Source organism: Neolamprologus brichardi, chromosome 4 (genome assembly GCF_056152115.1).
Source record: "Neolamprologus brichardi isolate AB-2024 chromosome 4, ASM5615211v1, whole genome shotgun sequence".
Classification (NCBI taxonomy): Eukaryota; Metazoa; Chordata; class Actinopteri; order Cichliformes; family Cichlidae; genus Neolamprologus; species Neolamprologus brichardi.
The window spans coordinates 15,222,059-15,234,106 of record NC_142107.1 but is presented as its reverse complement, the minus strand read 5'-3'; the positions used below and the strand labels follow the sequence as shown (position 1 = coordinate 15,234,106).

The window sequence follows — 12,048 nt, the reverse complement described above, 5'->3', positions numbered from 1 at the left end:
AGCATAGATTAAAGAACACGAATAGTCTCAATAACACGTGAGTAAATTGCAAAACTGCCAATTGTCTGAGAAACATAACCAAGACAATCCACGTTCATGTTGAACCAAGAGGTACACTTCCCTGTTTACCTTACATCTATGTGCTTGTGGGTTATTTAGATGATTTGACTGAATATATTTGCTTGTGAATGACAGGTTGCTCTCTAAAATTAGTACCTTCTGAAATTGTTGTGAGATTTGGAGATCCAGTTTCAGCTGCAGCACATCAACCATTTTAATACTAAAACATTGGTAAATGAATGCATGTTTTATATATTTTATGTTAAGATGATATATATTTCTTTATTTACTTTTTTTTTTTTTTTAATATAAGACTACTGCTAGACTTTTTCCAGTCATGTGGGCTTTGCTTGCTCTGTTGGTCGTTGGCTTAATCTTCCTTGAGGTGCCTTTTTACAAATGGTAGAAAAAAACATGGTCATTACACTGTTTCTCCTGACAAAGGGCCAGTTGGTTACGAGATCCCTTTGACATCAATCAGTGCAAATGCTTAGGACACTTGCTGCATCTGAACTGCAGCTTAATGGCATTTGTAACCTAACTATTTGTCTTGCATTTCATTTATGGTTTACTTGTTTTTCCTTAAAGCTGATTTTCAGTCTTGAAACGTTGGATGTGTATGTTGGATGGCATTACTGCAACCTAAACAAGTTAAATAAAGTAGATTATTTGAAGGTGTAAAAAAATAATTTTGAGTGGTTAATCGTTTTAATCACACAGTAAGTGTCTGCCAGCATCAGTCAGAGAGTTATTTAATGTTGGAGTTTAAACTCCATGGCAGGATTCATGTGGGGAAGTGTGAGATGGTCAATTAGGGAAGCACAGAATTCCCTGAGTGTGTCGGCTGTGGAACATGCACTTCTTGCATAAATGTATCACTTTAACCAGTTAAGGGATTCAGGATGAAGCGCAGTCTCTTAGCTAGTCTCTGTGTGGTTTAGGGTGATGTCCCTTTAAGATTTATAAGGATCTGGGAGTGGCGTGGATAGGAAACCTATTTTTATCCCATATTTCCTTCCTTATGTTAATTAACCAGACCCAGATTAAAAGTTTGAGCATTCTGATTCAGTATATATGCACAAAAAGAAAAGGTGGAGCACAGAAGTATTTACATTTGTGCTGGGATACTCACCACAGCTGTCCTTTGACGTTTTGGGATAACTTTGGAAAAGTATTTGGAATAATCTGACAGTTTAACCAACAAGCTGAATATTTGATTTGGGCATAGATCACTGGGTGAGTTTGTCAGCTGCTTGGCTTGTGTGTTATTGTCTGTATATCAAAAATGCAATTTTTTAAAGCAGTGCAAGCTGTGAAAGAAAGTATGTAATTTTCACAATACAGTGGGGCAAAAAAGTATTTAGTCAGCCACCGATTGTGCAAGTTCCCCCACTTAAAATGATGACAGAGGTCAGTAATTTGCACCAGAGGTACACTTCAACTGTGAGAGACAGAATGTGAAAAAAAAAATCCATGAATTCACATGGTAGGATTTGTAAAGAATTTATTTGTAAATCAGGGTGGAAAATAAGTATTTGGTCAATAACAAAAATACAACTCAATACTTTGTAACATAACCTTTGTTGGCAATAACAGAGGTCAAACGTTTACTATAGGTCTTTACCAGGTTTGCACACACAGTAGCTGGTATTTTGGCCCATTCCTCCATGCAGATCTTCTCAAGAGCAGTGATGTTTTGGGGCTGTCGCCGAGCAACACGGACTTTCAACTCCCGCCACAGATTTTCTATGGGGTTGAGGTCTGGAGACTGGCTAGGCCACTCCAGGACTTTCAAATGCTTCTTACGGAGCCACTCCTTTGTTGCCCGGGCGGTGTGTTTTGGATCATTGTCATGTTGGAAGACCCAGCCTCGTTTCATCTTCAAAGTTCTCACTGATGGAAGGAGGTTTTGGCTCAAAATCTCACGATACTTGGCCCCATTCATTCTGTCCTTAACACGGATCAGTCGTCCTGTCCCCTTGGCAGAAAAACAGCCCCATAGCATGATGTTTCCACCCCCATGCTTCACAGTAGGTATGGTGTTCTTGGGATGCAACTCAGTATTCTTCTTCCTCCAAACACGACGAGTTGAGTTTATACCAAAAAGTTCTACTTTGGTTTCATCTGACCACATGACATTCTCCCAATCCTCTGCTGTATCGTCCATGTGCTCTCTGGCAAACTTCAGACGGGCCTGGACATGCACTGGCTTCAGCAGCGGAACACGTCTGGCACTGCGGGATTTGATTACCTGCCGTTGTAGTGTGTTACTGATGGTGACCTTTGTTACTTTGGTCCCAGCTCTCTGCAGGTCATTCACCAGGTCCCCCCGTGTGGTTCTGGGATCTTTGCTCACCGTTCTCATGATCATTTTGACCCCACGGGATGAGATGTTGCGTGGAGCCCCAGATCGAGGGAGATTATCAGTGGTCTTGTATGTCTTCCATTTTCTGATGATTGCTCCCACAGTTGATTTTTTCACACCAAGCTGCTTGCCTATTGTAGATTCACTCTTCCCAGTCTGGTGCAGGCCTACAATTCTTTTCCTGGTGTCCTTCGAAAGCTCTTTGGTCTTGGCCATGGCGGAGTTTGGAGTCTGACTGGTTGAGGCTATGGACAGGTGTCTTTTATACAGATGATGAGGTCAAACAGGTGCCATTCATACAGGTAACGAGTGGGGGACAGAAAAGCTTCTTACAGAAGACGTTACAGGTCTGTGAGAGCCAGGGATTTTCCTTGTTTGAGGTGACCAAATACTTATTTTCCACCCTGATTTACGAATAAATTCTTTACAAATCCTACCATGTGAATTCATGGATTTTTTTTTCACATTCTGTCTCTCACAGTTGAAGTGTACCTCTGGTGCAAATTACTGACCTCTGTCATCATTTTAAGTGGGGGAACTTGCACAATCGGTGGCTGACTAAATACTTTTTTGCCCCACTGTATGTAAGTAAACTTAGAAGTGCTTTATCCCTCCATTCTGTTTAATACAAAAAGTGTTTTTAGTTCAGCCAGTGGTTTCCTATCATGCTGAATAGAACATTAACTTAATTTTATAAATAGTTTTAATACTGAGAGTCAGAAAGTAGGAAAACTCAAGACGATCTTCCCATAATTCCCGAACATCCCATTTTGGAGTTACTGTTAATTTTGCAATGTCCAACACCATTGCATTAGATCATGGGTAGAGCAAATGAAATTTGGCCCATTTTGACATTTGGCAGTATAAAACTCCCCAAAATGTTCTAAACTGACCCAAATTGTACACGAAAGCTTCACATTTTTCTGAAAGCTTTAAATTTGATCTTGTTTTACAGGTGCCGCAAATTTTTGTACACCGAGGCTGATCTAGGTCAAACTTGACCTGTATATATCCAACTACAGTTTCATTGTAGTTGGATATATACAACTGTGTCTATGATTGCAAAACTGTGCATTCATAGACACAGCCCCATGCTTCTGCAGTCTTTTATTAAACATTCAGTAGTTGAAGAGTGGGTTTTACATTACTGACATGCAGCTTTTGTTGAAAGTGAATCTTTTTGAAATTCAACCCTTGATGCATGTTTCAATAGTTAGTTTTTATCTGGATCTTAGCTTTACAGCTATTTTCTCCTCTTGGTCAATCGAGTCCATAAACCACATCATTTTTTAAAACCAAATGATATAACATTAATATCTGCAGTTATTTTAAAAAAGACAACTAGCCTGGTATTGATGAAAGAGGTCACCGCATACTTGTCACAGTTCTAACTGGAAACTGATACAGTCAAATGATTTTCATTTTGTGAAATGTATTTTTGAGCTTCAGTAACTGCCATTTTAATGATTATCAGCTGAGGACCTTCAATGATAATTTTGACTCCTGTGCCTCACAACATCTAATGCAAATCCTGAAACTGAACTTCTCTGGACGTTCCTGAATGACACCTCATGTCCTCCATCCACCTCCATCATCCTGCATGCTGTCTGTCACGATGCTGGGCTTCCTCGTGCTCATCTTTTCACTGTGTGGTGAGTGCTGAAGACATCTCTGTGGATCTGACATACTGTGTATTAATTCATTTAATAATGGTTAGAGACAAAACTTTTAACTTTCCCTTTTAACTTCACGCTTAGTTTATTGTTGGAAATTTAATTTCAATGGCCTCCATGAGTTACAAGTAAAGGTAACTGGAAAAAGCAAAAATAATGATTTGTAAATACTGAGATTTGAACAAAAGACAAAAACATTCAAATTATTATTGATGGAAGAGCTACAGGTATGTGTTATTGCGGAACAAACTTCTGATCTCAATCAATAAAGTGAGTGTGGTGGTCAACAATTCATGGGTCTGTCGGTTGAAACTTTGCTCGCTGGAAACTTTATGACCAATAGGAGCTACAGTAGCGTTACTTACCTGCAACTGACGCGAAAACAATGAAAGGATCATCACACAGCCCTTCAATAACACCAGACAACAAATAAGTCCTCTATCCTGAGAGTCAACATAACCAGAGAGAAAAATGTTGTTGAGTTCAGATGTGAAGCTCAGCTGGTTATATATATATATATATATATGTATATATATATATATATATATATATATATATATATATGTATAACTGTGTAAATAACAATCTTCTGTTTTCTTCTTTTTTTCAGATGCTCTTGAACCAAAGACAAAAAACAGAACTCATGTCATGTCTTCAAGTGAAGGCACTAATATTATGTTGACCTGTGAAGCTGTGGGAAACCCTCTTCCGGTCTATAGCTGGACTTGTGATGGGGAAAATATGTTGGAGAACACAAACAGTCTCAATATCACCCTAGTAAAACGCAACACAACCTGCACCTGCACAGCTACCTATTATCTAGGAAACATAACTAAGACATTCCATGTTCATGCTGGAACAAGAGGTACACATCCCTGTTTACCTTACAACTACTGTCCTTTTTTAGGGACTTATGTCTTTTTATATCCAAAATCAGTTTTAAATGTTAACATGTGTGCTTGTTAATGGCAGGTTGCCCTTTAACACTGACACCTTCTGAAATTGTTGTGAAATTTGGAGATCCAGTTTTAATCAACTGCAGCACATCAGCTACAGATGTTGAAGGAATGGGCTGGGAGTCTCCATTTGGAGGCACAGGATTTGAACGCCCTCCTGTTGTCACTTGGAGGATTGAAAAACTAGAAGAGTGGACTCCAAGTCCTTCCTGCTATGCTACTTTGGTTGATGGATCCCAGTGTACTGTGAGTCCAGTCATCACTGTTTACAGTAAGTACATGTGCACAGACTGTGTTACTGTATTATGACCTGCATGAACTGGAAAATGTATATGTAAGAAAGCAATGATTAAAGACATGCTTAGACATGATAATGTCCATCAGCTTCTAATTGATCCAATTCAAATGTTCCTTATGTGGAAATCAAAATGTGACTCAGGCACCTGCAAACAAAAGTACTAACACTTTTAGAAATGCATGTTTCCTGTACTGATGTAGATTAAATTTGGTTTTAACATTGTAAATCAGCAATACCAAAAAATAAAAATTGTTTCATTTCCAGAAACTCCAGACTTTGTGTCAGTGTCTGACATGGGTCATGTTCCGATGGTGGAGGGCAGAGAATATGATCTGAAATGTGATGTCATCAGTGTTGCTCCTGTACAGAATCTCACAGTGACGTGGTACAGAGGCAATGAAACTGTGCTGACAGAGACGTTTAATGAATCTACTGCGATCCCAGTAAACACATCTTCTACCCTGAAAATCTCCACTCAGAGAGATTACAATGGATTAACTTTTAGATGTGAGGCTGAGCTGCACCTCGGACCCAAAGGACCAAAGTTCCTCCCTAATACATCCTCACCACCTTACACTGCTGTTATCCTCTGTAAGATTTCCACCCACGTATTTCATATTTTTTTTCCACCTCAGAGCTCTGCAACAGAATCACACGATCTTTTTAAATGATTTGTCAATATTGAATATAAATAATTTTAGATGAAAGTAAAGTTTGAAGCATACTATTTTTATCTTATTAAATCTGTCGTGTATTTCTTCCACAGATGCCCCTGAGTTCAAGGAAGGAAATGAAAGCAAGGAGGTGCTCCAGGGTGAGAATGTTACTTTAAGCTGTAGTGCTGACAGTAACCCCCCCTCAAACATCAGATGGATCTACACAGCTGCTGTGAATTCAAACGTGACCACTGAGGGACAACAGAAGACTATCACTATCACAGGAATCACGTCTGCCAATGCAGGCATTTACATTTGTGTTGCTGAGAATGAAGCTGGGAGAAATACACGATTTGTCTCACTGGTGATAAAAGGTATGATTACTTTTTGCAGAACAGTTATGGAAATGTATAAAGAAAAGTGATAACTGATGTTTAAAATGAACAATATATGACATCGAGAACTGATCTTATTTTAATGTTGTTTTTATTTTGCTTATCTTACAGATAAAGTCCCTTTGCTAGTCATTGGAGTGTTGCTCGCTGTATTTGCCATTGGCCTCATCGCCCTCCTGGTCTTTATTTACTATAGAAAGAGAAAAAATTGGCATTCTTCTTTTGACACAGTATCAAATGCCACAGATGTCCCTCTGACACCAGTCAGTAGTAATGCTTAGGATATTTCCCTGCATTATGAAAAATTAAGTAAAATTTTAATTGCATATGTAATTTATGATTTGTCCTACAAGTCAATCAACAATATTGTATAAATGTACATTTAATTTTTCCATAAATTAATTCCTTGAATTAAACAACTTCATATACCAGAAAACAAATAGCAGAAATATCTAAAATAATAACAAGGTTATGCTTCAGAGTTAATAATGTTATGTATATGTCTGCTAAACAGTGCATGAAACTGCTGTAAAAACAATTAACATTTAGCAATATTGTGTCTTATGTTTGAATTAATTTTTTTAAATTGTTTTTATGTTTTTTGACCGACAGTTCATTTTAATTGTGAAATATTAAAAGCACAAAGTGTAGCCCTAACAGGTATTACTGCATTTAAACAAAGTAGTCTATTGTCATATGCCAGAACTTAAAGGCGAATTATTAATGATTTGAATTAGAGGGTGATCATCTGCTAGTCCAGGACTCTCTGCCAGGGAATCACTGATTTCCAGAGTCCACAGAATACTTTTTATAACATAATTCATTGAAGAGCACGGATTAAACAATAGGATGATTTTAACCAGTGGAGGCTGTCGGGTTACAGCACAGCCTCTTGGCTGGCATCCTGTGTGGAGATCAGATCGCTTCCTCTTTAAGGCTTATTATGATTTTTGAGAGTGATGTGGATAGGAAAGCTACGTTGACCTGATTTCCTTCATCATTGTAGAGGCTAAGCCTACGCTTGAAGCCACTGAGGTGGTCGTTAACGGGGGTGACGCGATGTCACTGGTATGTATGAATTAAGTAAAAAGTCCAATAACTCCAGCAGTACTTATCTTGTCCTTTTTGGTCTTTATTCCCATATCCCTATGCTTGGATCCTATTCAACAGGACCTTCCTTCAAATTGCTGGGATAACTTTGGAAAAGCTTTTTTTGCTTTCTGAATAATCTGACTGGCCTGAAAATTGATTTTTGCAAAGAGCTTTCAGTGAGAGTATAATCTGCTTCGCTTGCATGATATTAAATAGAGGAAGAAAAGAGGAAGAATGAGATTAACGGTCATAATATGAAAACTGAAAGCAACTAACTCAAGGGCCACCAGTTGGTGTCTAATGTTACAAAAAAGAACCCTAGTCAAATTCAAATTCAAATTTCATTTACCACACACACAACCATACACAGACAAGTGGTGAAGTGCTTGTTTCTGTGCAATGCCCGACCATTAAACGACGGTAAAGAATTTACAGATTTACAGATTATGACAAAATTTACAGATTTTAACTTGAAATACTGGATTTGGCAGAAAGCATCTAAAAGAGCTTGGACAGATATAAACAAGGTGAACTTCTGACACGGACGAAGATAAATCTGTAGAGAAGGAGAAAAACAACTCATGATGCGAAGCATGTTGTTTAACATGGGGGGAGGCATGTGTGGCTGCCAGTGGAATCGGACCACTGGTATTTATTGATGAGATGACTGCTGATAGAAGTAGCAGGATGAATTTTGAAGTGTACAGGGCTATACTCTCTGCTCAGACTCAGACACAATGATGAATGCAAACCTGATCCAACACCACTTTACAATGCAAATGGATCATTAACCAAAAGCAGATTTCAAAAGGAACTCAGAAGTCTCTCAAGCTAAAGAAATTGGATATTCTTCATTGGCCAAGCCAGTTATCTTAGTACAACCCAACAGAGCATACTTTCATTTACTGAAGACAAAACTGAATGCACAGAGAGCCACAAACACGCAGCATATGGTGGTGATTTCTAAACAGGTACCACAAAGTTAAACAGCTTGTACTAAAGTTACATTTTAATCACATCTTGACTGTTGAATTTATAATCATCTGCAGTGATGGAAAGACATCAAGACAAAATTACTAAAAATGTGTCTTCATTGACATAATTTATTTTTACTTTCATTTATTTACAAAAACTTCAGACCGCGTCAATTTCTGCAATGGATCATAGTCCAATGATGGAGAGCACAGAGTATGATTTGAAATGCAATGTCACCAATGTTGCTCCCGTGAAGGAGCTCACAGTGAAGTGGTAAAGAGGCAATGAAACTGTGCACACAAAAATGTTTTAATGACCCTCATGGAAATCCGGTCATCATTCCCAAGAGAGATTACCCTGGATTAGTTTTCAGATGTGAGGCTGTGCTGCACTTAGGACCCAAAGGACCAGAGATCCCTCCTGCACCTGCTTCGGATCTTATCATTCCATCCTTCTGCAACCTCAGCACCTTACACTGCTGTTGTTCTTTGTAATATTTCCTCCTTATTTTCCACTAAGTGAACTCTGAATATCAACTTCCCACCCAATATGAATGTATTCTTAAAGTGTTGTGAGCTCAATCAACTCTGGTTGCACAGACGGTCCTTTTCTCTTTCACCTGTCAACCTATGAGATCAAAGTGACTAAATGTTAACCGGTGGGATTATTTACACCCTGAGAATGTGTGAGAATGTTACACTAAGCTGCAGTGCTGATGGCAACCCTCCCTCTAACATCAGCTGGATCTGTATAGATGCTGTGAATGCAAAAGAGACCACTGAGGGGCGCCAGAAGACTATCACTGTCACAAGAGCCACGTCTACCAATGCCGGCGTTTACATGTGTGTTGCAAGTTGTGAGAAAGACAAGATTTGTCACACTGGTGAAAAAGAACCAAACTAATGACTGGTAACTGTTTAATCAAGATACTGATTTACTCAAAGTACTGAAGGAAAAAAGCCATTCATACCAATAGAAATTTCAAACAATTTTTGTGAATGGATTATATAATCTGAGATACTATTGCATATGGAATTCAAAGTATTGTTTTAAGTGCCTGATCATCACTGCCTGGAGGTGCATAAGACGCTTCCTGCCTGAACCACCTCAACTGGCTATTTTCACTCTGGAGAAGTACCAGCTCAGGGGAACTCTGAGCCCCTCAAAGTTCCTCAAAGGGTGGAAGGTTATTTCTGCTGTTGTATCTGTTATCACTGTGATTCTTTATTTATTTACAACATTCAAAGAAGTACTTGAGAAGCTGTTGAATGCAGAAAATGAGAGAGTCAAGGACTAGTTGAAAATCAGGAAGTGCAGCCGATTAGTAAGGAGCAAGTGAGGGCAGCTATGAAGAGGGTGATGAGTGGAAAGGTGGTTGGTTAAGATGACATACCTGTGGTGGTAGAGAGAGGACAGTCAACTCTAACCAGACTGTTTAACAAAATCCTGGAGAATGAGAGGAAGCCTAAGGATTTGAAAAGTGTATTGATACTGATTTTCAAGAGGATGATTGAAGGCATGAACTTGTGGAAAGAGTTGTTGAAGCTAAAAAATCAAAAGATTGTGCGTATAACTTTACACATAGGAGCATAGGAGCTACAGCTCAAGCTTTAGTCAAATGCATTAGTGGCCTGAACCACAAGAGGGAGGCAAAGATCCTGACATCATATGCATAACAGAGCTCAACTCTCTTATCTTGGATCCACTTGAGATTGTAGAATACTATGGAGGAAATCATATCTCTGTAAAGTTTACCAGCACACTGAAATGAGAAATAAAAGCTCCAGCTTTAAAAACAAAGACATTTTTATCTCCCATTCACTGCTACTGTTAGACTGAAAGTTTGAGTGCAAAAATAAAGCTAGATGATTCCCATTAATTGCAGTAAAGACCTATTGCATACAAAAAAATAATAATTTGAAATGAATACAGTGTAATGCTAAGAAAATTAAAAATGATGATGTATATGTAACTAACTTTTATCTAATGTTGTTTGCCAGAGAATCCAAAAAAGCAGAACTGGCTGCTGTGTGATGTCATCAGTTTTGTTCCTGTTCAGTACTTCACTGACGTATAAAAACAATGAAACCATTGTGACACGTCATTTAACAATCAAACCAAAAAACTGAATAATGAATCCTGTAATTTGAGAGTGAACATCAGCAGAAAAAAAAAAGTAGTTCAATTTAATTCTGTTTTATTTATATAGTGCCACTTCATAAAAACAGCTGCTTCAAGGTGCTTCGAATTGTAAAGTAAAGACTATACAATACCAAAGAGAAACCCCAACAATCACACAACCCTCTATGATCAAGCACTTGTACAATGGGAAGGAAAAAAGGAATAACTTCCTTTTAACAGGAAGAAACAACAGAACCAGACTCAGGGAAGGACAGTCCTCTGCTATGACTGGTTGGAGTGAGAGCAAAGAATAATTAAATACAAAAAGGCTAAAAAAAAAAACAGAGATGTTTAAAGAGATAAAGAGATTAATAAATGCCCAGCGTATCATAAAAATCCCCTCAGTAGCCCACGTCAACTGCAGCATAAGTAAGGGAGACATCACAACGTCCTGTTTTTTTCCTCATTAACACTGTTTCTGAAAACTGTGAGTAAACATCCCACTGTGTCCAGGCAAACAGAGCATTATTTTAACTTTTAGCTTAGATTTAAAAAACAAAAAAACATTCAACTCAGTTTAGCTATCCATTGTTTAAATGTGGAAAAACTATGCTTGCCATTCTTGATGCTCCTGAACTAAACTCAACACAATGATATCTATCAACTTAAGGGCACCGATATTACCCTGAGCTGTGAAACCAAGGGAAACCTTGTCTATAACTGGAAATGCGATGGGGAGAACACAAACAATCTTAGGATCACTCTATTGCAGCAATGCAACCTGCACCTTGTCATTTAAATCACTGTTTATCTTACAGTTAATTTGCTAATGCATCCTTTAATAATAATAATAATGGGGAAATTCCTCTTTCTGTGGGGAAATTCCTCTTTGCATTTAATCCATTCACTATGTAAAGCAGTGGGCAGCCATTGGGCGCCTGGGGACAGTACCTTGCTCAGGGGTACCTCAGGGTAGCTGTTCAGTGGATACTGTTGACTTATTCCTTAATTTAGAAAAGAAAAGAAAAGCTCTAACTTCATAAGTCTACTTGTAGAAGATTGCCTTGTATCACTGTCGCTTTCTGAAATTGTTGTGAGATTTGAAGATCCATCGTGAGTCACTGTGATTCTATTTGAAGCTCTAGTAACCCTCCCTCCCCCAAACATCAGCTTGATCTACACAGCTCACAGCGGCTGTGAAATGAGACCACTAAGAGGCGCCAGAAGTCTATCACTATCACTAGAGCCACGTCTACCAGTGCTGGTGTTTACATTTGTGTTGGAGAGAATAAAGTTGGAAGAAAGACAAGATTTGCCACACTTGTGATAAAAGATATGGTTGCTGACTGTGCAGGACAGATATTGGAAATAAATATAGAATAAAAAATGTAACTAAACAATGTCAAGAGGTGAGAAGAAATATTATGTTTTATTTTGCTTATCTCACAGGCAAAACT

The 12,048-nt window shown here is 38.3% G+C and overlaps 1 protein-coding gene across 1 annotated transcript; it reads left to right on the top strand.

Annotated features, from left to right (window-relative positions):
- Positions 1-3,986: 3,986 nt before the first annotated feature.
- On the top strand, positions 3,987-6,684 carry LOC118453577 (vascular cell adhesion protein 1-like). Its single transcript, XM_087839891.1, has 6 exons — positions 3,987-4,077; positions 4,709-4,963; positions 5,071-5,325; positions 5,617-5,943; positions 6,119-6,382; positions 6,515-6,684. The coding sequence occupies exons 1-6, from the start codon at positions 3,987-3,989 to the stop codon at positions 6,682-6,684; spliced, it is 1,362 nt and encodes a 453-aa protein (XP_087696017.1).
- The last annotated feature ends 5,364 nt before the right edge of the window (positions 6,685-12,048 follow it).

Excerpts from the sequence above, each read along its gene's own strand:
- LOC118453577 (XM_087839891.1), top strand. The coding sequence starts at position 3,987 with ATGACACCTCATGTCCTCCATCCACCTCCATCATCCTGCATGCTGTCT. Across the intron at positions 4,078-4,708 it reads GCTCATCTTTTCACTGTGTG|ATGCTCTTGAACCAAAGACA; the intron begins GTGAGTGCTGAA and ends TCTTTTTTTCAG. Across the intron at positions 5,944-6,118 it reads TTACACTGCTGTTATCCTCT|ATGCCCCTGAGTTCAAGGAA; the intron begins GTAAGATTTCCA and ends TTTCTTCCACAG.